This window comes from Xiphophorus hellerii, chromosome 6 (genome assembly GCF_003331165.1).
Source record: "Xiphophorus hellerii strain 12219 chromosome 6, Xiphophorus_hellerii-4.1, whole genome shotgun sequence".
NCBI classification, from domain to species: Eukaryota; Metazoa; Chordata; class Actinopteri; order Cyprinodontiformes; family Poeciliidae; genus Xiphophorus; species Xiphophorus hellerii.
In genome coordinates this window covers 27897022-27923562 of record NC_045677.1, presented here as the reverse complement: position 1 = coordinate 27923562, position 26541 = coordinate 27897022, and the positions used below count along the sequence as shown (strand labels likewise).

At 41.1% G+C, this 26541-nt stretch overlaps 3 protein-coding genes across 11 annotated transcripts in view; all 3 read left to right on the top strand.

Moving 5' to 3' along the window:
• LOC116721375 (disco-interacting protein 2 homolog C) overlaps nucleotides 1–26541 on the top strand; it is a 163372-nt gene that overhangs the window by 76820 nt on the left and 60011 nt on the right. For 8 of the 9 annotated variants that reach the window (XM_032565047.1, XM_032565046.1, XM_032565051.1 and 5 more), the window contains exons 2-3: nucleotides 6242–6313; nucleotides 26287–26397. In XM_032565047.1, the coding sequence (XP_032420938.1) occupies nucleotides 6242–6313; nucleotides 26287–26397 (183 nt within the window). Of the gene's footprint in view, nucleotides 1–3088; nucleotides 3140–6241; nucleotides 6314–26286; nucleotides 26398–26541 lie in introns of those variants that run through there. The other variant, XM_032565053.1, reaches the window with a different exon arrangement.
• On the top strand, nucleotides 16759–19378 carry LOC116721377 (tripartite motif-containing protein 16-like). Its single transcript, XM_032565057.1, has one exon. It carries the CDS (start codon nucleotides 16813–16815, stop codon nucleotides 18622–18624), a length of 1812 nt encoding a protein of 603 aa, XP_032420948.1. The 5' UTR covers nucleotides 16759–16812; the 3' UTR covers nucleotides 18625–19378.
• Nucleotides 21275–23743, top strand: LOC116721376 (tripartite motif-containing protein 16-like). Its single transcript, XM_032565055.1, has one exon. It carries the CDS (start codon nucleotides 21333–21335, stop codon nucleotides 23367–23369), a length of 2037 nt encoding a protein of 678 aa, XP_032420946.1. The 5' UTR covers nucleotides 21275–21332; the 3' UTR covers nucleotides 23370–23743.

The window sequence follows — 26541 nt, the reverse complement described above, 5'->3', positions numbered from 1 at the left end:
GCCTGGAAAATTTTGTGGTATCTGAAAATGATTTGTTTTGAACCATAAATTTAAACTGAAAACCAGAGGCTATGGTTTTATGTAAATATTAAAACTGCTTCTCTAGCCAACCAAACAGATTAATTTGAGCAGAAACGTCAGTTCCTCTGGTTTCATTCATGTTATTCATCAGCTGCCATGTTTCATGTTGGACTTAATGGATTCTTTCTGCTCGTTAATAAACTGACCGCTCTAATAAAGCCGCACGTTGCAGACAGATTCATTTCCTCGCTGCTTCATGAGGTCAAACCCAAACCGAGACGCTAACTTCTCCATCCTCACCTTCGTACTGGAGCCCGGGTTAACTGTTCCGATTCTCCAGATGTGAGCCGTAAATCCTTTGAAGTCAGGATTACAGTCCAGCTTTCCTACCGTATTCATGATTGCGTAAATATGGCATGAGAAATTATGGTTACATGTTTCGGTGTTAAACTTTATGGTCTAAACGTGGCGCTTTAATACCTGGGTTAGACTCTGGGTTGTGTGTCTCTGTTGTTCTTAGGAAACAAATTTTAACTTAAAAAAAAAAAACAGCTAAAAATCAAATTTCCGGTTTTTGAGCGATTCTTGATTCAGGATTTGTCTGTTCGTCTGAAATATGACAAACAGACTCTATCTGAGCTGTTTTCTTCTGCCTGTGTGACTTTCAGTCCTGACTCAGCTTGTTGTTTCTCTAAACACCTGCTGCTTCCAACCGCCATCGGATCCTGGGGTGTGTTTGTGTTTTCCTTTCCCTCGTTCCTCAGGGAGTCCTTGGGTGTTTCCTCCAGACTCCTGTGGGACTTAAATTATACTTTTTATGTGAGAAACCTCGCTTTTTCCTTCTCATTAGTGTTAATGGACTCTTTGAAATGATTAAGCCTCACAATTAGCAATAAATCAATTAATTGCACTATAAATTAAAATTAGATCCAGTGGTAGTTTGTTTGCACTACCTGCCACTTAGCCTGTATTATAGCTGTACTACTTTGGCTACAGTGACTTAATAATCCAATTTTATTATTGTTGTTTTCTTTATTTTTTCATATTTAAAAGGTTTTCCAGTTCCAGTGTTAAATAGTTTTTAGAAATTAAAGATTTTTTTTTATCTGAAAATGGTTTCAAAATGACTGTTATTGTGTAACACAATCATTTTGAATTCTGACAAGCCTAGAAATTATAAATAAGTATACATTTTTGTAAAAAATAAAATGGGGAAATATAGAAAAAGTACTTATTGTTGCTTTTGACAATGCTTTTCATATTTCAGAAGAGAAGTTTTAGATTTGTTTGGCATGCCACCATATAAATCTTGGTTTTTGCTTTCAGAAACTAACCCGCCTTAAGATGTCACACTGTGCAAGCTCAATAAAATAACATTTTTATTACAGTAATTCCTTTCCTGCTGTAAGATGCAAGATTTTTTTTGCCACAGCAGGATCCCGTCACAAACATCCCGCAGAGACAGCAGGCTCTGCTGTGGAGGCTCCATTTATTAGATCCAGGCTGTAAAAGGATGGATGGAAGTGCAGGCTCAGGTTTTTAAATGTTTCACCTGTTTGCTGACATATTTGGTTTGATTCTGAACCAAAATTGCAACATTTGTTTTACTTTTGGCTGCTGCTCTTTCACAATACACTGTCAAACCAACCAAACCCTTTGAAAAACCTGTTCCCCTCCTCGCCTGTGGGGGCGCTGCACCAAGAACCACTGAAGGAAACAACATGAAAACCTCTGAAACTAACCCGTAACCTTCTTCTTCTCAAAATGTAAACAAAAACGGAGGAGCGTCAGATTTTATCGGTTGGAGGATTTCTGTTCTTTCTTTGGTAAAACACCGCCAGCGCTAGGCTAACATGTTTGTTTTGGTAGTATTTACCCAGAATGCCCTGCGCTGTAGTCCATTTTTAGAGTGGTCTATGGTCCCGTTGGTGTTCACATATGCATTCGAACTGCAGCAGTGTTCAGTTTAACTGAAGACAGATTGAGGTTTGTAGGCAAACCAGAATTCGTTACTCATCTGACCTCAACAAACTGGACTTTCTTGCCAAACGAACTGGAGTTTTATTAAAGCGGACTAAAGAGGGCTGATATGAATGCACCCTAAATGTTTGCTAATCCTGTGATGCTTGTGCCTTGGCAACAGGGCTAAAAGATTGCTGGGCTGAGCACACAGCCTTGTGGGACGCCCACCAATAATCTGGTTTCTGTAGTCTGCTGCTAAAATATGTAACTAATTTAACTAGATTGCTAAACCAACATCCAGTTTCTTGAAAATTCAGCACTCCTAATGATCAGACACTGGTAGTAACTATTACATTCACTCAGTTGCATTTACTTGAGTAATTTCTTTGAGAAAAAAAAGTACTTTTAGGAGTATTTTTACTATGCTTTACTTTTTACTTTTACTTGAATAATTTTATTTTTAGAGTATTGCTACTCTGGAGTAAAACTTCTTTTTTATTGAAAGAAAGTGATTTGGAAAAAATTTATTTTGCCTGATTTTAACATTTGTTAATTTTTTTTTGTCATTTTGTGCTTAAAATATCAAAATTTTGATTTCCCAAATTATATAATTCTTAAATATAAAAAATATTGATAATTTGATCAGATACTTTGTGCTTGAGTAGATTTTTTTATTTATTACCAAATACTTTTTCACTTTTACTTGAGTAATTTCTTAGATGGCTGCTTTTTATTTTTGCTAGATTAAAAATATTTTTGAAAAACTGCTACTTTACTTGAGTACAGTTTTTGGATATTCTGCCCACGTCTGAGAAAATAGTGATTAATAAACACAAACCCGTTCAGAACCGACATTTCTAGTGTGAAAACATTAGAATAAAGTTTATTCTTTAAGAGCTACACAGATGCAAAACTCCCGGCCTCCATTTTCCCCTCCTGGTTTTAATTTTCTTCATTCACCTTTTCCCTCGTATCTGTCTCTCTTGACATGTCTCTCTGCTGCTGCCTCTCTTTCCTGCTTCTCTCTCTCTGTATATGGTCATAAAATCTCAGCTGGCTGTTTCAACACTAACCAGCTTCCCACACTCGCATTCTTCTGCACCGGGACGGTTGTTTAGCTGAGAAACGATCCACCCAGGGTGTGAGTGTTTGCAGAGTAAGTCTCATGTCTTAACTTCAGTATAATGATTATCATTTCTGTTAATATCCTGCTAATCTTTACTCATCTGGATTCAGGATGTCAAACTGATGCAGAAACTAGCGGCAGGGTTCTTTTGATGCGATGTTGGTGGATAAAAATTTTCGTATCCTTTCCAATTCTCTTCCACAACTCAACTCTTCTAACAAATACATAAGAAAATAAATATAGTTTCCCATCTGGAGAAAATAAACGCTGATTTCCACAAGGTCAGAAGAGAAGCATGAACATATTTTTTAAATATATTTCCATGTCTGGCTTGGAATGATAATAGAAAATAAAAGTGTTTATTAGGGCTGCACCGATTGCAGTTTTCTGGCTGTTCACAGAAAATAATTCTGATTTTGGGCATTACCAGTTTTTAAAGTTTTATGCCAAAATATATTAGGGATGCAATTAATGATTCGTTTTAGTAATTGATTAGTCTGATAATTAATCGGATAATTTTTTTTTTTTTCATTTTATAGAGGAGATATGTTGTGATGACTTCCTGAGGGGGGAGTTTCAGAAAGAGCCGGAGTTTCTTAAAGAGACAGAGACCCAATTTCCAGGCATTTAATTGGGAAGTAAAATGTTTATATGGCAGTTCTCTAACATCTGAAGGTAACATAGATACTTGATTGTGCTATAAAATGATACTCTGTGCCTGGAAAACTCATAAAGCTGCCCTTTTGAGGCAGCTTGTAAAGTGTAACTGATCTGAAACCAGTTACCAGTTTCCTCCTGAACCAGTTAACCAGAGACTGGGAGAGAAGTCCAGACCTCCAGCTTCTCTTTCTCCTCCCAAACTGAAGCATTTACCGGTTTCCTCCTCGTCTCCGCAGGGCGTTAGATTCCCTGTCGGAGATGTTAATTACCGGCTTCGTGCCACCAAACGCTCGCTCGTTCCCTGCAGCGACGGCGGCGCGGATGACGACGGGATTGCTGATCCGAGCCAGTTAGTCGTGTTTCTGTGTGTTTAAGAAGGATTTGTCAGGTCAGCCGAGCGAACGGCTTATTTTCCATGTTGGACAGATCTGCTGCCGGTTTAGTGTCACTTCGCTCTCATTTATCCTTCCCTCACTGCTTAAATCAGACTGAGCTCCTCACTGTCCGCTCCTCTCACTTTCACCAGCACAAATCTTTTCTCTTGTCAGTTTTAGTTCTTAGAAATAATCACGCAATTCTTACTTTCTTTACAGAAACCTGAATAAACAGTAATAAATAATTACTGATCATCTATTTGGATATCAAATGTGCTTATTATCAAATTAAATGCGCCATAAAGTGCCAAACAAATGTACCAAAGAACCCAAACGCAAGCCTAAATCTTCCTGTATTTCCTAATAAAATTTTAAAAAATGAATTCCTCCTACTTTATTTATTTTGGTTTAGACAGATAAAAGCATGTTTAGGAATAATATTTAGTATTTTTTCTACACTGCTGCTTTAAAACGTGCATGTTTAACATTCTCAACGCCTGCTTTCCGCTTCAGGGCTTCTTTTCCTTTATTTACTGTCTTATTTTCTTAATTCTTGCACAATGAATTCAAATTTCTCTGCAGCTGCCGACTCAGCAAGAACTTTTCTATAGCATCCAAATTCATCAGGTTTGGGAGTTGCAGGCTTTCTGCAGGCTGCTGCTGGCTTCCCCCTCATTTATCATAACATTGACAGAGTAATATTTCAAAAAAATATTTGCTTCCTCTGTGTTCCTTGTTGTATTTACAGATGTTTATGCGTGCAGCTTCTGGACAAATAATAGATTGTATGTATGCTGCAATGCATTATGGGGGTACAGTGAAAGAACAAAGACAGTGGACTGACTGAAAACTTCTGTCAGTTGAAGTTTTCAGACATTTCCATACTACTGGAGGTCATTTAACATTTTAAACCTCTGCCAATCCATCCTGGACGTCTGAGCAAAAGAGAAAAACTCTCCAAAAACAAAATGGAGCTTTGAAATTTGACTAAAATCTTAATAATCAATGACCTTTGGAGTTTAGATGTTTAAACTATAAAGCAGAGTTCATTGCTTGGGAGAAAACCAAACTCATACAAGCTGTCAACCTTGGTGCAAACTGGGTTATCACCAGAAGAGAATCACTGGGCTGGAATGGTCTAGTCAAAGTCCACCTCTGCGCCTGATTGGGATGCTGTGCAGAAACAAATATCTGCAACTTTCAATGAACTGAAGCAACATGGCACCTGCTTTTTGTCCAAATAATGTTTATGAAAAATTTAGCCAATATCGATATCCGATGTTAAAAATACCCCACAGATTTATCTGAATTGAATTGAATGACCAACTAGAAACACAAAATGGAAATAAACATTGGTGGTTAGTAGTGACCCAGTTTTACTTATCGTTTGACCCATTTCATAATTACATACTTACCTGGATGGTAAGTTGTCCCTGAAATTATTGCCATAAACAATAATATTGTCGTTTTGAGACCATTTTCAGCCAATGAAACTCATTTTCCCAGCATGCTTCACTAAATTCCCTTATAAGATTGTTTTTTACCCGAATATTTGCTCTTCGCTGCTATAAAGAAACCCTGTTAGGTTTAAAATTTTCTCTTTATTTCTTAAAAACACTTGTTGTCTAAAACTCTCCAAACTTCTGCTGCTGTTGTTTCATGAAGGTTTGCTGAGCATATTTTCAATAATCTGTGCTATTGGATTCAGATGTGTGTCGTTCTGTTTGGAAATCTGCTGATTTGTCACTCGATCAGCAGCTTTCAGCTGAATTATTGTAATTCACGTCCCAGTTCTCCTGCAAACGAACAGCACCATCTGGTTTCTGTAGGAGAAAATCAACATGTTTGAACCCGGAGTGTTTTCTCTTCAAAAGTCTGAACTTGGTTATATTTATTTGAGTCATTGTTTCTTTTTCCTAATGGGTTTTATGAGGGAAATTTGAGGAATGTTGTTTTTCCTGCCGCTTTTTATGACCTTAAAAAAACTTGAAGTTGTGTTATTCTGAACCAGGAAGTGTTGGTTTAGTTTAATCTGCATGGTTAAACGGACTTGATGATTTAAGGAAAGTAATCGCCCCTCTTTTTCTCTCTCTTGCAGGTGACATCACACAGAAGGGCTATGAAAAGAAGCGATCCAAGCTGATTGGAGCCTATTTCCCCCAAACTCCAGGTAAAACAACTTTCTCTCTTCATCTTCTGCTGCTGTTCTGATCTGTGCTTTAAGTTCGGGTTAAAAACTGTGGAAAATTACAATAAATTACTTAATGAGTGACTTTAGATAACCATGGAAACAGTTGCTGACTACTGTTGCTAATGTAGTTTCTATCAGTGCTAGCTTACAGTTGGTAACACCAATGTTGTTTCTTTTGGAGTTTATGGGATATGAAGTGTAGTGTGAAAAGTTTGTGCACACTTACAGGTTAACGTGATTTTGTCACACCAGAATGTTTCAGAAAAATGAACAATAGCCTGAGTAAGTAGAAGTTATAGATCAAATGGTGTTTTATTTTATTAGAAGAAAATCTATCTAAACATTACATGATCCACTATGAAAAAGTAATTGCCTCCTAAACCTAATAACTGCTTTTTGCAGATTTTCTTAAAAATAGCCCCATTGGAGAGTTTTAGAAGTTTATGGTTGTTTTTACACAATAGTCTGGTAAATTTGGTTAGATTGAGGGCCAAAATTGCAACATTTGTTACATTTCTGCTGCTTCTTTGGGTCAAACCAACCTGTTCCCCTCCTCGCCTGTGGGGGCGCTGCACTAAGAACCACTGAAGGAAACAACACAAACACCTCCAGAGAAAGCCTTTCTTCCTCACCAAATGTAAACAAAAATAGAGTAGCATCAGATTTTAGCAGGTGGAGGATTCTCTTTAGTTTTTTGTTAGAAAAAAATCACAAATCATTTCTCTTGCATGTTTGTTTAGGTTGTATTTACCCAGACTGCCCTGCGCTGTAGTCCACTTCCTGCTTTTGGATTTGGACCAGAATTTCTTCTAGTAGAAAGCAGAGTTTTTAGGCCATGAAACGGCCACCATCTTGTTGAAGAATGATGTTCTTCAGTTGTTTCTCATCTGGATGTGGAGTCACACTTTCCAAAAAGTTCAACTTTTGTATCGTCACTCCATCTGATATTTGGCCAAAAATGGTAAAAATCCTTTACAATTTAACAAAGAATGCAAGGGATAACTTTTTTTATTGAGCCAGATTGGTTTTGCCCTAAGAAATGCAGTAAATACTGTTTTGAAAGCTTCATTGTGCTTTATGTTGGGTATATTTCTCTCTTTTTCAACTCTTTGTTGATATGGATAATTTAATGTCACAAAAAGACAAAAACAGGAAAAAAGGAGAGATTAATTTTTTTCATAACTGCCTGTACTCTCTAAAAGACCACATTAAGCCCTGATTATTGTTCTGTAGTGGTACCTTTTATAGTAATTTTAATGCTTTATTTAAAAACAACATGCCCTGCTGTGCAAATGTTGAGTCATAGCAAAGAAACTAATTTGTCTGAAAATAATTAGGAAGTGGACATAAAGTAAGTCAAACTTCAAAAGACCTTCAGAAAGGCAGGAGAATTGGTGAAGAAAATCAGGTTAAAGGTCACAGGGAAGTAAGGAAGCAAAATATTTTAAAATTCAAACTTAGATTTACTTTAAAATACCAAAGAGGGAAAAAATCTTTTTGCTGATTAATTCTTGGCTCCTCCTTTACTGGGTAAATAAACTCATCATACTATTCTACTAACAGCTGCTGCTGAATGTAGTAAATATTTAAAAATCAGCTTTTGTGTAGCTTTAAAAACAGTTGACTGCAGTGGCCAGCAGAGGGTGCTACATCACCCTTTTCTTACTTCCCATTGATTTGCGTAGAAATGTTGATCTCGCGTCAATCTTGGTTGTCAAACTTGAATGTTTTCCAAGTGCTGCAAAAAATAAAATAGTTTACTTTGATATAAACCTGAATTCAAATTGAACTGACTAGTTGGAAGGAAACAACAAAGCTAATATATTTATACGATCAAATCTTCAATCTTTGACTTTGATCTACATGTGGTATAATCCCTGTTACCATTTTCATGTTTATCTTTTATTTTGACCTACTTTCTGGTTGCTGTTGTTTGTAGACCAGTAATAACTGGTTGACTGCTGGGAAACTCTTACTGGTTCTAGCTACCAGCAGTTACAGTACCAGGAATGAAATCACAGATGGATGTGACTCAACACTGTGTGACTGATCCAGCTGGTTGATTACCTTTATATTTACTTTACAATTATGCAGCGGCACTCGACGACCTTTTTATTAACTATCAAGAATGAGTGATGTCATTCTTGCAGAAAAGAAGGTCAAGGTTTTCCAAAAAGAACCAGTTGGTCCAGATTCCTTGGATTGTTCTGTGAAGGAACAGTCAGAGGAATTAAATCTGTCTCAACTACTGCAAGTGAGGCACAGAAGTTATGTAATAAGAAAACATCTGTTAGAACTAAATACTCTGGGAAAGTCATGGGAACTTTTTGGGGGGGCTTTGATAATCATGGCCCAAATACCAACATTTTTACCTTTTTCCTTCATTTTGCTGATAATAATTAGACATTTTGTCAATGTAGTAACTTTTATTAATAAGTACATCAATTATCCAAACATGTTTTTATTGAAAGAGCCAGTATTTCCCAACTTTCAGTGAAATCACCACAGATTCCCAGTGTTGTGACCAGTGGTGGAGTTTCAATACCACTTGTTCAAACATTCAGTGTTTTTGAACCATAAATGTTGCTTATGCAGTTTATTAGCCAATAAATTGTAAATTATATTCTATTCCCATTTATATTGGTTGTGAACCAGGACTTATGAGATATAATACATTTGGACACTACAGTATATCACAAATGTATCGGTTGTATCGTAATATCAGTGTGTAGAATATTTACATCTCAAATGACTGTTTGGAGAGCAATAATTGTTCACTAATATATTACAAGTGTTATAAACTTGCATTTTTCATTCTGACATATTTTAAAGTCTCACACCAGCAGATTCTCACACTTTGCACCAATTATGATACCCAAAATGCTAAAGGTCACGCAGTGATGGAAGCATAGACAAAAAAAGACCCATATGGCAACAGATATCCCTCTTTAAAGATTTTCTACAATCGTAACACTCAAATACAGAGAAAAACCAGATTTGTAGCATTTATAAAAAGAGGTAGGATCATCTCTTCATGAAAAAGATGGCAGACGTGCAGCATAACTTAAGTTATCTACAAAAAAATTATTTTTTTCTGTCATTCTGCAGGTGTAGAAGCAGACTTCAAGGGTGTTGATGTGTATTCTCCCTCAATCAATTGAGTTTCTTTGTTTAGCACATTCTAGCAACAAGCAGTTCAAGGTACTTTATGTTATAAAACACAAAAAGTCACCAATTGAAAAAACATTACATTTTGTCGAGTGCCATCATCAAAATCATCAATACGCATTAAATATGTTGGTCAGTGTTCCATTTATTATGGTCCAAAATCAGCACTAAACAGTTGGGTTTCCAGTGCAGATTTAAAGGAACGTGGTGTCCATCCATCCATCCATCCATCCATCCATCTTCTTCCGCTTATCCGAGGTCGGGTCGCGGGGGTAGCAGCTTCAGAAGGGAGGCCCAGACTTCCCTCTCCCCAGCCACTTCTTCTAGCTCCTCCGGGGGAATCCCGAGGCGTTCCCAGGCCAGCCGAGAGACATAGTCCCTCCAGCGTGTCCTGGGTCTTCCCCGGGGCCTCCTCCCGGTGGGACGTGCCCGGAACACCTCACCAGGGAGGCGTCTAGGAGGCATCCTGACCAGATGCCCGAGCCACCTCAACTGGCTCCTCTCGATGTGAAGGAGCAGCGGCTCTACTCTGAGTCCCTCCCGGATGACTGAGCTTCTCACCCTATCTCTAAGGGAGAGCCCAGCCACCCTACGGAGAAAACCCATTTCGGCCGCTTGTATCCGCGATCTCGTTCTTTCGGTCATGACCCAAAGCTCATGACCATAGATGAGGGTGGGAACGTAGATCGACCGGTAAATCGAGAGCTTCGCTTTTTGGCTCAGCTCTCTCTTCACCACGACGGACCGGTACAGCGCCCGCTTGACAGCAGACGCTGCGCCAATCCGCCTGTCGATCTCCCGCTCCCTTCTTCCCCCATTCGTGAACAAGATCCCGAGATACTTAAACTCCTCCACTTGGGGCAGGACACTCCCCCTGACCCGGAGAAGGCACTCTACCCTTTTCCGGCTCAAGACCATGGCCTCGGATTTGGAGGCACTGATCCTCATCCCGGCCGCGTCACACTCGGCTGCGAACCGCTCCAGCGAGAGCTGCAGATCACGATCTGATGAAGCCAAAAGGACCACATCGTCTGCAAAAAGCAGAGATGAGATCCTAAGGCCACCAAATCGGATCCCCTCAACACCTTGGCTGCGCCTAGAAATTCTGTCCATGAAAGTGATGAACAGAATCGGTGACAAAGGGCAGCCCTGGCGGAGTCCAACTCTCACCGGAAACGAGCCCGACTTACTGCCGGCAATGCGGACCAGACTCTGACACCGGTCATACAGGGACCTGACAGCCCGTATCAAAGGGCCCGGTACCCCATACTCCCGGAGAACCCCCCACAGGGCTCCCCGAGGGACACGGTCGAACGCCTTCTCCAGGTCCACAAAACACATGTAGACTGGTTGGGCGAACTCCCATGCACCCTCCAGGACCCTGCCGAGGGTGTAGAGCTGGTCCAGCGTTCCACGACCAGGACGAAAACCACACTGCTCTTCCTGAATCCGAGGTTCGACTATCCGACGGACCCTCCTCTCCAGGACCCCTGAATAGACCTTGCCAGGGAGGCTTAAGAGTGTGACCCCTCTATAATTGGAGCACACCCTCCGGTCCCCCTTTTTGAACAGGGGGACCACCACCCCAGTCTGCCAATCCAGGGGAACTGCCCCCGATGTCCATGCGACATTGCAGAGTCGCGTCAACCAACACAACCCTACAACATCCAGAGCCTTAAGAAACTCCGGGCGGATCTCATCCACCCCCGGGGCCCTGCCACCGAGGAGCTTTTTAACCACCTCGGCGACCTCGTCCCCAGAGATTGGAGAGCCCAACCCAGAGTCCCCAGGCTCCGCTTCCTCAGTGGAAGGCATGTTGGTGGGATTGAGGAGGTCTTCGAAGTACTCTGCCCACCGGCCCACAACGTCCCGAGTAGAGGTCAGCAGCACACCATCCCCACTATAAACAGTGTTGGTGCTGCACCGCTTCCCCCCCCCGAGACGCCGGATGGTGGACCAGAATCGCCTCGAAGCCGTACGGAAGTCTTTCTCCATGGCCTCTCCAAACTCCTCCCACGCCCGGGTTTTTGCCTCAGCAACCGCCCGAGCCGCATGCCGCTTCGCCCGCCGGTACCCATCAGCTGCTTCCGGAGTCCCACAGGCCAAAAAGGCCCGATAGGACTCCTTCTTCAGCCTGACGGCATCCCTCACCGAAGGTGTCCACCAGCGGGTTCGAGGGTTGCCGCCGCGACAGGCACCGACAACCTTGCGGCCACAGCTCCGATCGGCCGCCTCGACAATGGAGGCACGGAACACGGTCCACTCAGACTCCATGTCCCCCACCTCCCCCGGGACGTGTTCGAAGTTTTGCCGGAGATGGGAGTTAAAGCTCCGTCTCACAGGGGATTCCGCCAGACGTTCCCAGCAGACCCTCACAACACGTTTGGGCCTGCCAGGTCTGACCGGCTTTCGCCCCCACCACCGGAGCCAACTCACCACCAGGTAGTGGTCAGTGGACAGCTCCGCACCTCTCTTCACCCGAGTGTCCAAGACATACGGCCGCAGATCCGATGAAACGATGACAAAGTCGATCATCGAACTGCGGCCTAGGGTGTCCTGGTGCCAAGTGCACATATGGACACCCTTATGCTTGAACATGGTGTTCGTTATGGACAATCCATGGCGAGCACAGAAGTCCAGCAACAGAACACCGCTCGAGTTCAGGTCGGGCGGGCCGTTCCTCCCAACCACGCCCCTCCAGGTCTCACTGTCATTGCCCACGTGAGCGTTGAAGTCCCCCAGCAGAACAAGGGAGTCCCCAGGAGGAGCACTCTCCAGTACCCCCTCTAAGGACTCCAAAAAGGGTGGGTAATCTGAACTGTCGTTCGGCCCGTAAGCACAAACGACAGTCAGAACCCGTCCCCCCACCCGTAGGCGGAGGGATGCTACCCTCTCGTTCACCGGGGTAAACCCCAACGTACAGGCGCCGAGATGGGGAGCAACAAGTATGCCCACTCCTGCCCGACGCCTCTCACCTTGGGCAACTCCAGAGTGGAAGTATGTCCAGCCCCTCTCAAGGAGACTGGTTCCAGAACCAGAGCCGTGCGTCGAGGTGAGACCGACTATTTCTAGCCGGAACCTCTCGACCTCACGCACTAGCTCCGGCTCCTTCCCCACCAGAGAGGTGACATTCCACGTCCCAAGAGCCAGTTTCTGCAACCGAGGATCGGACCGCCAGGGTCCCCTCCCTCTGCTGCCACCCATCCCACACTGCACCCGACCCCTTTGGCCCCTCCCACGGGTGGTGGGCCCATGGGAGGGGGGGCCCATGTTTCCTCTTCGGGCTGAGCCCGGCCGGGCTCCATGGGTAAAAGCCCGGCCACCAGACGCTCGCCATCGTGCCCCCCCTCCAGGCCTGGCTCCAGAGTGGGGCCCCGGTGACCCGCGTCCGGGCGAGGGAACACCAAGTCCAAAGTTTTCCTTCATCATTGGGGTCTTTGGGCTGCTCTTTGTCTGGTCCCTCACCTAGGACCTGTCTGCCTTGGGTGACCCTACCAGGGGCATGAAGCCCCAGACAGCATAGCTCCTAGGATCATTGGGACACTCAAACCCCTCCACCACGATAAGGTGGCAGCCCATGGAGGAGGGAACGTGGTGTTCCCTCCTTTATTTCCCTTTAAACCTTTTTCCCACTGTTCTCCCTTTCTTTTCCACCTCTGTGTTCATTACATTTGAAATAGACCCAGGGCCATTTCTAATGAAGTTTTATGTATACCAAGTGCAGCATCATAGCGAAAGCTTGTGAAAGTAAATCTGTTGGGGTCCCCTTGACATTATTCTGTATTATATCACAATATATATCGCAGGATTAGAAAAAATCTCTTATCAGTTTTTCCCAATATCATGCAGCCCTAATTTGGACCTCACATCAAATTCTAAGAACCTCTTTCTCGTACAAATTGTTTATTGCTCTTGTGCAACCACATTTACTTCCAGTAGAGTATGAGTATATAAAAGAAAATGACTTTCAAATGTTCGTTGTCACAGCAGTGCAAAACTGGTACAAATTAAGGCCTGGTTGGTATGTAGATGGTACCACTTGGTACCCACAAAGAGAAAAATGAGAACTGCAACAGTTTGAATTGTCAAAGGGGCAAAATGGCCGCCAACAGAATCGGTATAATGAGGAAGATTACCAGTATGTGTGTTCTTATAAGCTGTCATAAGCTTATTGAAGCTGATGAATCATCACCAGTTGACCAGTTTTTCTAATAAACCACAGATGGATGCTGTTGAGTCTATGAGGAATGTAGACGTCCGTTTTACAGCCAAGGTGGTTTGAAGTTTGAGGTCACAGTGGCACCATCAGAGCTATTACTGGAAAACAGTCTCCTCCGTCTGTGTGCATGGAAATACAGAGTCAGAGAGGAGTGCATGTTGTCTTCGAGTTTGGGAATCTCAGGAAGTGCTTTGTGTTCAGGAATGAGGTGAGTGGGAGGGAAAAAATGGTTGGTATTCACATTGAAACAGTGTTGGGGTCCCAGATTCGCTTTGAGGGGACAGATGACTCAAACCATGAACACAACCACACAACACAGAGAGTTTTTCCATTAGTTCAGAGAACATTACAATGGTAGGACAAACCACACATCTAACCAAAACCTTCAGCGAAACTTCCTCTTGAGGCCATTTATCTTCTGGGTACCAACAGACCAAGACAGATTATTGTTAAGATTCATAAAACTTGATTTATCCCAAACGGGCAAATAAAGGAACCAAAGGAGTGTTGTGTATAAATTTGTGCTTGAATTTAGGATTTAAAAGTTTACATGTTTGATTTTTGGACTTGGGAAAATTAACAAGGAAGAAATTATCAAGACTCATTTTAAAGATCCAAAGAAAAAAAATATTGAAATGAGGGATGACTCAAAACTTTTGCAGTCAAAAGTTCTGTTTGAACTGCTACAGTCTAAGTCTAATGTATCAACAATGAGGACTTTAATAACGTTATTCCTAGACGTCATCACCATTACTTCACTTTATTGTTGATAACCTAATGGGTCAAAATAGCAGATCTTTCTTTTCCACCAAAAAGCTCAGGTTTTTGGTGGAAGACGGCAAGACGTATGTCCTGAAAAAATGCCTCGTCTGACACATTTATAAGCCAGCAACAGTCCAATGAACAAATCCAATGACCCACTCAGCAACTACATAAAGGGGATGATCTGGGTTCAGAACAGAAATTTGATAAACTGGCAATAAGCTCTTATGGTTAAGTGGATCAAAGGCTTTCTTATGGCCTCTCTTAAGAAACCCTCTACAGTTTAGCTCTTCCATTCTCCATTTTCTCAAAGTAAACTGTGTTTTAAGAGGTATAGTCTTTCAAAATCTAAATTACACTGAATGTGGACAGCTACTGAAAACAGAATAGCAGATAGTAGTTGGTTTGTCCTTGGTCAGTATGATATTGTGGGTTTTCTCTTTGTGAGTGAGGTCTAAAAATATATTATAATTGTATGTACTGTGATCTGAGAGGATGTGAGCACTACACTGGTTTCCTGCTCTAATTTCCAGTCTTTGGCACATTCCATGTGTAAATAGCTGCTAAGCTGTGTGGACCAGTTTTACCAGCGACTCGATGCCATTCTCCGACATTTTGCATCCCACAACAGCCACAGTGAATGTTTCTAATATTTTATTTCTGGACAAAATATGTAAATTGTTCACTTAACCAAAACCAGGCCAAGGAGTTGTTAAAAGTTTTATTTGGTCCAGATGCCAAAAGGGTGAAAACCATCAACTTGCATTCAGGTTTTAGGTGCTTTGCACAAATGGGTTCTTGAAGACCACAATAGTATATTTACACACCATCTATACCAAATCTTAAAAGTATATATATTCTTTTTGAACCAGAATACACTTTTAATGTGTACAATATTTTTATAAAATATAAACAAATATAAATATGGTCTCACCTCCAAATTATGCGTTCATAGTAACGCCCACAATGCAGTGCAGCAAATGTTTATTCTCTACCCAGAATGCATTGCTCATAATAAATGGCAAATACATTTCCGCAAATGCATTAACAGCAGAGTTAATTTTTTTAGTGTTTTTATGTGCGTCTGCTTAGCTCACTTGGCTTCCCATAAATAAATTTTCTGGATAAATTCAAAAGCACTAATCAGAAACATTAGTTATAGTTAAAGTTAGTTGTAGTTAGTTAGATATACCAACACAGTGTTTAGCAGAAGCTAACACTGAAGCCCCAACATCAGTTCAAATTATATCTGCTTTTAAGAGACTACAACTCTCAATCACAATTTAATTTTCACATTATAATTTACATGGCCTATTATGTAAACTTCTACTTGAAGCTTGCATATCAATCTCCGTGAGATCAAACTTTAATCTCTGTGTTAAAATTTAGTAAAGTAGTTAGATGTTTATGTTCATGCTCTTATTTTGAAGTTGGTGAAGACTGTTGATGCTGAATTTCCATTTCTTACTCTCATGTTCTCTTTTTTTAAGAAACTTCAATGAGCAAATAGTAAGTATGTAACAAAGGAACAAATTAAGTGTATAACCAGAGCTGTTCAAATGCATGTAAAAATGGAATATCTGTGAATTGTTTTGAGTCCCTCCACATTCTCCACCCACAATGCAGTGCAGCAAATGTTTATTCTCTACCCAGAATGCATTGCTGTAGAACTACAGCTTGTATTTCCTACAGTAATCAGTTCAAAATATACTGTTCAAGGTGAAATCAGCAACAGAGTTAGCAAAACTAAAAAACAAGCGAACTATGAGTGAAAAGTCTGTTACAAAGAATCTCTTCCTGAAGCACAACCTTAGAGACGGGTGTCTAATTACAAAATTGACCCTGTTGAGGTTGTTGCACTATGTCGCGACATGTTGCCATTGACCAATGGTAGCTGTCAATATGGTTGAATTTAACACTTCTGCAGTAGCTCCAGCTAAATATTGTGTTGATACGCTTAGGGTTTAGGGTTTAGGGCTAGTTCATCTAACTTTTAGGTAGTATCGCACACCACTGTTGGTTACTCAGCAATCATACAACTAGGTAACTACTTGTGAGTTTTTATATAGTTGTTTATTTGATCTCATCCAACAACAATGACTTCTCAGAATAACTCACATTTTTCCTCTTATTTTGGTAAAGTTCCAAACTAACACAGATAAACTTTACAAGAACGAGGATAGACCTTCTTGTTTGAAGCCGCTCCTGCCTCTGGAATGAGGCAAAGCTTGAAAAACTATCCTCATCCCAGCTGTATATGTTCTGGTGAGGTCGAGCAACTTCAGTCATTTCTCCTCATTTAGCTGTCTGGTACGTGACAGAGAAAATAATGGCTCAAGGGATTGAACTGGAGCGAGAGAGATTCTGCTGCTCTCTCTGCACCAATCTACTCAGGAACCCAGTGACCATACCTTGTGGTCACAACTTCTGCATGTTCTGCATCAGCAAACGCTTGGACAATGAAGAAGGTTCAGGCATCTACAGATGCCCTCAATGCAGAGAGATCTTCATATCAAGACCTACGCTGATTAAAAACAGCATGATAGCATTAGTAGTCAATGAGTTGATGAAGACTGAAGTCCAAGCGGAGGTTCCAGATAAATGTTGCAAAGCTGAACCCAAAGATGTGGATTATAATTTTTGCTCCGAGAGGAAGATGAAAGCTGTTAAATCCTCCCTGCCGTGTACGATGTCCTACTGTGCCACACATCTCCAGCCTCACAATGAGGTGCCTTCTATAAGGAAACACAGGTTGGTGGAACCAACTGCAAGTCTCGAGGAGAGCATTTGTCCTGTGCATCAAGAAGTGATGAAGATGTTCTGCCAGACTGATCAGCAGTGCATCTGTTATCTCTGCTCCAAGGACGGCCACAAAGGCCACAACAAAGTCTCCTTGTCTGCTGAAAGGACGGAGAAGCAGAAGCAGCTTCAAGTGGTTCGGCAAAAGATGCAGCTGAGGATCGTGGAGAAGAAGAAAGATGTGAAGACTATTCAGCAGGAGGAAGATGCAGTAAGTCATGCTGCTGATAGTGCACTGAGTACTACTGAAGTGGTTTTTGCAGAACTCATTGAGACAATAGAGGAAAAACTCTCTCTTCTGAAGGAAAAGATGAATTCTCAACAGAACATTGATTTGGGTCGCTTCAGAAAAGTTCGGAATAAAGTGGAGAAGGAGATTATGGAGTTGAACAGGAAAGGTATTGAACTGGACAAACTGTCTCGCACAGAAGACCATGCTCATTTTTTGCTGAAGTATCCGTCATTGTCTCGTCTGAATGTCCCTAGAGAACATCCAAGCATCAGGATCCGCCGCCAGCGTAACTTTGATCGAGTTCCTGCCACTGTTTCAGAGGCCAAAACGAGACTGCACAAGGTTCTTGATGAAGAATGTGAAAAGATTCTGCTTGCAGTTAATGTGGTCATGGCTTTGCCTAATATGCCTCAGCCAGAGCCTGATGTGGGCATCATGAAGCCCAGACCTGATGTCTTACAGACCGAACCAGATCCAGAACCAGAATTAGAACCATTACCAGAACCAGAACCAGAACCTAGCTTTTGTCTTCCTGTGACACGCAGAGAAGAGGTTTTAAAAACTAGAGAGAACTTCCTAGAATATGCCTGCCAGGTCAAACTGAATCCAGACACTGCATTCCAAAAACTGTTGCTAACTAAGGAGAACAGAAAAGTAACATTTGTAAGTGAAGAACAGGATTACCCCAACCACCCAGACAGGTTTGTTTACACCTGGCAGGTCCTGAGTCAACAGAGCCTTACTGGCCGCTGCTACCTGGAAGTGGAGAGGACCGGGAAAGGAGTCATGGTGGCGTTGGCTTACAAAGGCATCAGCAGAGCCGGGACCTTCAGCGACTGCATGTTTGGACAAAACAGCACCTCTTGGGGTCTTGATTGTTTTAAGAACAGTTGCGAATTCAGACACAACAAGAACAAAACTCCCATCCCAGGCACATGGTCCTCCATAGTGGGAGTGTACCTGGATCACAGAGCTGGTATTCTGGCTTTCTACAGTGTCTCTGAAAGTATGACGCTCCTCCACAGAGTCGAGACCAGATTCACCGAGCCTCTCTACGTTGGACTCTGGCTCTCAGATGGCGCAACTGCGGATATCTGCCAACTATTGTAGAGTTGGATTTTTACCATATCAGCCACTGGTGTGTGACCAATAAGTGGAATATGTCTCATCATGTATAGACCTGTAACCACTAATGACGGATCATGGTCAAAAGCTCCAGCTAAATCTTGAGAGAGAATGAATTGGACTATTTGTGTTAGGAATTTGTGCAACAAATCTGAGGAGCTGTACGGGAGCCAGAAGATTCTGTGTTTTTTTGGGAGCCATGTCTCAAGAGGACTTTCCATCACTAGTAACCTTGTTTTTCATCAATGACTCTATTATTTGCTTCTGCCTCTTCTAACTTCAGTATTTGAAAGCCATGTTCTGCTTTATGAAAGGGAAAAACATGTTAATGTTCTCAAACTTGAGACTGTTGCATTGAAACTTTAGATATTTTGTGCAAAACAAAAGTTAGTTAGTTGAAAATGTATTTTTCTTTTTCCAACTTTTCCACTTAGATTGCTTTCTCTATGTTTAAATGTTTCTTTCCCGTTTTATGAAAAAATGACTTGGACTTCAGTAAAAAAAATCATTTTTTTAACACTTGATTGTTTTTGTTTGAAGTAAAATCCTTTATTCGGCTGCTTACGTGTCAATGTGCAGATTTACACACCAAGCTAGCATCAAAATGAACTGAATTATGCAGTAAAACGTAATTTATCTATCTGCACTTTTTGTCTTCTGAACAATAAAGTATGTTTCCTTGTAAGTAATAGATTTGTTTATATCTTAGTAATAAACATTGTGTTAAGTTTTGAACTTATTGCACAGTGAATTTATTTTTCAAATGCAGTTTCTACTTTATTTTAATACATTCTATGTTCACAACTGAGCAATTCAACATGGTGCATTAAATATAACATCAAAAACTAGTTTTGGGACATTGAAATATGACGAATTAGATTTAAATTGAGACACTATTATGTATGTGGATGTAAGACCAGCTTTAGGCCACGTCACAAGTTGAAGTGAAATTCTGGACTAATCAGAGAAGAACGGTTCATCATCAGCCTGGATTTACTCCAGAAATCAGCTTGATGTCTGTCAGCTTAAACCATTTGGAAAACAAAAACCTTTTGAATCGTATCAAGTTGGTTTTATCCTTCATTATAACAGAGAAACATGTGAAACAAACATGAAACGGTTAAAAACACTTTGGCCGTAACTGTTGAGTATTAATTTTATCTGGCAGAACATTTATAAACTGTTCCTTTACATTAGAATCCAAGATTCTGAGACATTAAAGATGGCCCGAAATGTTTGCACATTACAGTTGATGTGTAATTTGTTGTCTTTTGTCTGTTGTTGACTTTTGGCTCCTTCAGGTTATTTGACACGAGGAACTTGAGTATCACATTCCTTGTGAGGCATGTAATACATTTTCTTGTCCTCCAGTAACAGTCACTCAGAAATTCCCTTCCTGTTTCCAGAAAATTGTCAGCTCAATACTTTTGGGGCCTGATCTTTATAAAGATTGCTAGTATAAAAACAGGTGCAGCTTGATAGCACGTGCAAACTTGATCTACAAACAAGACGCAAACAAGATTGCACCAGCAAAATGACCTGCATAATAGACACAATCGATTTAGCTTGTATGCTTTTATGAACATTTAAAACAAAGTGTTTTACACAATCTTTTTGAGACAAAATACCATAAATTAAAAAATATATTGTTTATGAGTGAGCGCTGATAGTGAGTGCAGTCTGTTTGGGAATTTTGGAACGAATGCTTTTAAATAGCTTAGTGTGGAGGAAATACCTCCACACTAAACAATAAAACAGTCAAGCTTACCTTACAGGAATATGAATGAACAAACCACTTATTGGAATGAAGTTTGAACAGTTTGAGTCATTGTCGGCTTCAGTTTGAGCGTATTATTAAGGCTCAGCCAGTATGATGTTGTGGGTTTTCTCTTTGTCAGGGAGTTTTAAAAATATACTATAATTGCATGTACCATGATCTTAGAGGACATGAGCACTACACTGGTTTCCTGCTCTAATTCCAGTCCTTGGCACCTTCCATGTCTACATAGCTGCTAAGCCGTGTTCACTGCCACATCCCTGGGGCAGTCTGACGGACGTGAAGCTGCCATGTACCATCTCCACCAAGCCTTCTGACCACCAACAGCAGGCAAGGCGGGTGAAGTGTCACAACGACAAAGATGGTCAGAGCGAGAGTACGAATCGACAACAACTGATTACAGGAAGAACTGTACCTACCTCCATTGTCATCGCTGTGACGTTGGAGTTGGCCTGTTGCAGCAAAGGGTTCTTAGAGGCCATAATAGTATATTTGCATACCATATCTTCCCAAATCTCCTTGGCATCTTTATGAAACAGAATATTCTCTTGATGTTTACATGTCTATAAAATGTTGAAAAATCCAGATAAAAGTCATCTATCTCACTTCCACACTCATGTTCATTATTCTGCTTCACTCAACCAGTCATCTAGTTTTTTTCTTTTATAATTGTTTCTTTGTTTTCATCAGACGACAATGACTTGTCAACATGACTGGCATTTTCCACCCTTTCTGGTAAAGTCCCAAGCTCTTGCAGTCAAGCCTTACAGGAACTCTGTCTTGAAGCCACTCCTGCCTCTGGAATGAGGCAGAGCTTGAAATGCCATCCCAGCTGTATATATCAGGATTAAGTAGAGCAGCTTTAGTCATTTCTTCTCACTTAATTGTCTGGTAACTGCGTCCGACAGAGAAAATTATGGCTCAAGGGATTCAGCTGGAGCGAGAGAGGTTCTGCTGCTCTCTCTGTACCAATCTGCTCAGGGATCCAGTGACTGTACCTTGTGGTCACAACTTCTGCAGGATCTGCATCAGCAAACGTTTGGACAATGAAGCAAGGTCAGGCATCTACAACTGCCCTCAATGCAGTGAGATCTTCATATCGAGGCCTACCTTGGTTAAAAACAACATTATAGCACTTGTAGTCGAACAGCTGAGGAAGACTGAAGTCCAACTTGATGTTCCAGATATGTACCGCGATACTGAATCTATAGACGTGGCTTGTGATTTTTGCTCCGAGAGGAAGGTGAAAGCCGTAAAGTCCTGCCTGCAATGTATGGCTTCCTACTGCGCCACACATCTCCAGCCTCACAATGAGGTGCCTCCTTTAAGGAAACACAAGTTGGTGGAACCAACTGCAAGTCTCGAGGAGAGCATCTGTCCTGTGCATCAAGAAGTGATGAAGATGTTCTGCCAGACCGATCAGCGGTGCATCTGTTATCTCTGCTCCAAGGATGGCCACAAAGGCCACAACAAAGTCTCCTTGTCTGCTGAAAGGACGGAGAGGCAGAAGGAGCTTCAAGTGGTTCGGCAAAAGATACAGCTGAGGATCGTGGAGAAGAAGAAAGATGTGAAGACTATTCAGCAGGAGGAAGATGCAGTAAGTCACGCTGCTGATAGTGCACTGAGTACTACTGAAGTGGTTTTTACAGAACTCATTAAGACAATAGAGAAAAAACTCTCTCTTATGAGGGAAAAGATGAATTCTCAACAGAACATTGAACTTGGTCTCTTTAGAAAAATTCGGAATAAGGTGGAGGAGGAGATTATGCAGTTGAACAGGAAAGATATTGAACTGGACAAACTGTCCCGCACAGAAGACCATGCAAATTTTTTGCTGAAGTATCCGTCATTGTCTTGTCTGAATGTCCCTAGAGAACATCCAAGCATCAGGATCCGCCGCCAGCGTAACTTTGATCGAGTTCCTGCCACTGTTTCAGAGGCCAAAACGAGACTGCACAAGGTTCTCGATGAAGAATGTGAAAAGATTATGCTTGCAATTACTACCTCTACGGCTTTGCCTAATATGCCTGAACCAAAGCCTGAAGAGGACATCAGGAAGCAAAAACTTGATTTCTATAATACTATAGAAATTTCCAAACCAGCACATAGACAGACCACCACTCAGTTTATGCAAGCCAAACTCTTGCAGAACCTTGATAGTACCACGCCTTTCAGCTATATAAAACCCAAACTTCCTGACCCCAGTGGTAGCTTAAGACTACCCAGACAAAAGTCTGAAGACTTACCCAGCAGTGAATACTTTACTGGCAAAAAGGCTACATTTGAACAAACCAGAAACTTCTTCCCTAACAGGGGATATGACAATCCTGATCTTATACCACCAATTGATAGACCTGATGTTTTACCTATCAGTCCTGTAAGAGGCAAAGGAAATCTTTTAAAAACTAGAGCACACTTTCTAGAATATGCCTGCCAAATCACACTGAATCCAGACACTGCATTCCCCAAACTGTTGCTAACTAAGGAGAACAGAAAAGTAACGTTTGTAAGTGAAGAACAGGATTACCCCAACCACCCAGACAGGTTTGTTTACACCTGGCAGGTCCTGAGTCAACAGAGCCTTACTGGCCGCTGCTACCTGGAAGTGGAGAGGACCGGGAAAGGAGTCATGGTGGCGTTGGCTTACAAAGGCATCAGCAGAGCCGGGATCTTCAGCGACTGCATGTTTGGACAAAACGGCACCTCTTGGGGTCTTGATTGTTTTAAGAACAGTTGCGAATTCAGACACAACAAGAACAAAACTCCCATCCCAGGCACGTGGTCCTCCAGAGTCGGAGTGTACCTGGATTATAAAGCAGGTATTCTGGCTTTCTACAGTGTCTCTAAAACCATGGCGCTCCTCCACAGAGTTGAGACCACATTCACTGAGCCGCTCTACGTTGGACTCTGGCTTTCAGATGGCGCAGCTGCTGAGATCTGCAAACTAGTGTAGAGTTGGATTTTTAGGCTTTGGACTTTCAGAACTGAAACTGGGATGTGACCAATAAGTGGTGTAATTAAGTAAGTCAGTGCATTGGTGACAAGAAACTTGACATGCATTCTGTATTTCATCAATGACTCTAGTCATTTTTGCCTCTTGAGGTGAATTTTTAATTTCACACTTTGACATTCATTTTTTATATTTTTACTTTATAAAATGGAAAAATATTTCAAACTATTGTAACAAAACTACACAACTGCCTTTGTGCTTGGCATAGGATTATTACATTTTATTTGCTTTTTTGACTGTTGTTACCACTTCTTTTTTGTTTTTCTGTAACTTTTGCTATTTTTCCTCATAATTTTGAAAATAAAAGACTTGGACTGCAGCAGAAAATTATAGTTATTCTTTATTTTAACACTTTATATTTGCTTCTGCATTTGTCGAAGGTTAAATCTTTCCTTTAGTATCTACATGCTGAGATAGAAATATTCACACACATAAACTTATGCAGTAAAGAGTATTAACTTCTCCATCAGCACCTCTTTTTCTTCTAAATAAAAATGTTTCCTTGTAAATAGTTATAAACATCACATAGTTTATAACAGGAAATATTCTTTATTATACTATAAAAACAGTTCAAAACTAGTACATTGAATGTAGCATCAAAAACCAGTCTGAACAGGCTGTGTGTTTGTGTTCAGCGAACTAATGATTCATTCAAGTTGCTGTTCGGCATTCCTTTCATTGTTCATCTGGGAAAACTTGAATAATGCAGCCACTCTAGCTGAGAGCTTCATAAACTCTAGAAATGTGTTTCAGTCCAGATGAAATAAAGACCTCTGGAAAACGTAGCACAATGAAACTTGAAGCTACTTTAACTTGTCTACTGCTAATAAAAATCACATCCAAACATTTTATTGCCTAAAATGCAATAACACAGCATTCATTTAGTTTGTAGCAAAGGATGAATCTTCAGCTTAAACATGTTTGCCAAAGTCTGTATACTCTAGTTAGTAATTATTCAATTACTAAATTAGTTGACAATTATTTTAGCAGTCGATTAATCATGATTAATTGTGATGAATTGATTCATCACTATTCTGGATGCTTGTTTTTATTATTGATTGCTTAGAAGGTACATCATTACATCATGGGAGGTTTATTTATGGCTACTTAACTCTATCATACGTATTAATAGCAGCAATTGAACTACTTCCTTGTACTTCCCAGCTGTGGTGGTTTGCAAGGAATGTCACTTGTGTGACAGCTGGGAATTTTTCCCTGCAGCATGCATTCAGGTGCCACAGAGACTAGATGTCATAAATGTAAAGAGCTGTGATCATGTGTCTGACTTCTATTCACTGGAAACCTTTTGGCTTTGTTAGATTTGAAAACCTTTAGAGCACCCCTGTTTGAGTCAAGATGGCTGTACTCTACTTACACAGAAAAAATAACAAGATGTATCAATGTACCAGGATATATTTAACTGCCATTCGTTATTTAATTCACCTTTTGCATGTTCTTGTACTTGAGTTTCCACTCCTAAAAATGGGTCAAGTGCTAAAACAAGAAAGAGAAAAACTACAGTAAAACCAGCTATCTAAATGGTCTGGAGCTATGCTTGGGTTGCTAGGAAGCGGGCAGAATTCCGCTTGGGTTGCTAGGTAACGGCACAATGCTGATTTTAATGTGATTTAAAAATCATAAGGCTTTTGAAATGGCTCATTTTCCAGACACAAAAAAACATGAATGTAATTCCAAAAAACAGCTGTTTTTTGGAATTACATTCATACATTCATTCATGCATACATAGCTCCAGACCATTTAGATAGCTGGTTTTACTGCTGTATGCGCTGTACAATGGCTGCTGGAAAAGATAAGTGTTTTGTTGTTGACTCACTATCCAGAAACCACTTGCTGCATTCTTGTTGGTTGTGCAGGAGGCTCCACGTCTGCTTTTCAAAGATGTATCTGTTTACACTCGCACTCAAATGTTGAGTTGGGGGACATGGATAGCAGCAGCTTATTTGCATTGAAAGTGACAAGAGGCTCTAAAATAGCTCATTCTGAACTTAGAACTGAGCATGCTAAAATGTCATTATTTAAGAATGGTTTTGTGCAAATAATGCATTGAAAATATTTTGTATAGACCATAGACATATGTGAAACTTTAAGGCGTAAATAGATTAGAAGCAGTCTGCTTGCTGAGCATGTTGGATAAGGAAAACTAAGGGCAGCTACTCTGACTCTGGAGAAGAGGGGAATCCATCCATTCATCCATCCATCCAGACTCCCCAGAGGAAACAAGAGAGTGAGGAGTTTCCCAGACTGATTCCTCTGCTGCCTGGTAGTCATTAAACGCTTGGCTAATCAACTTTTAGCTCCTCTCCTGAGCAGCAGCGGCTCGCCGAGGCGCTCTGAGAGCTTTTAATGAAGACGGACGAGGGTGGAAGTGTGAGGCGCGGACGGATGGTCGTGGATCATCAGCGGCTGTGGAGAAGTGGTAGCTGTCAGTTGCAGTTAGGTGGTTATAATCGGACTTATTGATTGGTGTCTGCAGAGGAGTTTTTCTACATCTGTGGATGCTTAAACAAAATGTTTGAGGGTATCACCACTAAAGTAAACAGTAATAAAGCACTGTCATGTTTTTATAACTGACTGGACATTCATTTGTTTGATATAACTGCATTAGCTTCCAAAGCAATCAGAGTTTAAATTCTTGAAATAGTTTGGTTTCCTGGAGCTGTTGCATATCTTGTGGGTTTCAGAGGACTACTAATAGTTCCTCTAATGACTAATTGTGGATCAGAAAGTTTCGACACCTGACACCAACAAAGAATGATGAAACCTAAAGTCTAAAAGTTTAAAAATGCCAATTGAATCTGTAAAATTTAATTATGTTCATTATCACACCTGGCTCTTCCAGGAATGGATCCCTCCATGGGCCAGGAGAGGAGAACACCGGTCACCCCCTCCTCGTCGTCCCGCTACAACCGCCGGCGGTCGTCCGGCTCCAGAGATGAACGCTACAGATCAGGTAATATGTCTAAAATATTTGTTTCAACCGGTAAACATCTGGACTGCTGCTGCTTTCAGATGAGTTATGTTATTGGTTGCTGTTCAATTATCAAACAAACCCAATTGGTCTGACTTTCATAGATCCATTAACATAGAACACAAT

What these genes read in the sequence shown, in the direction of transcription:
- LOC116721377 (XM_032565057.1), top strand. Translation starts at nt 16,813, where the DNA reads ATGGCTCAAGGGATTGAACTGGAGCGAGAGAGATTCTGCTGCTCTCTC.
- LOC116721376 (XM_032565055.1), top strand. Translation starts at nt 21,333, where the DNA reads ATGGCTCAAGGGATTCAGCTGGAGCGAGAGAGGTTCTGCTGCTCTCTC.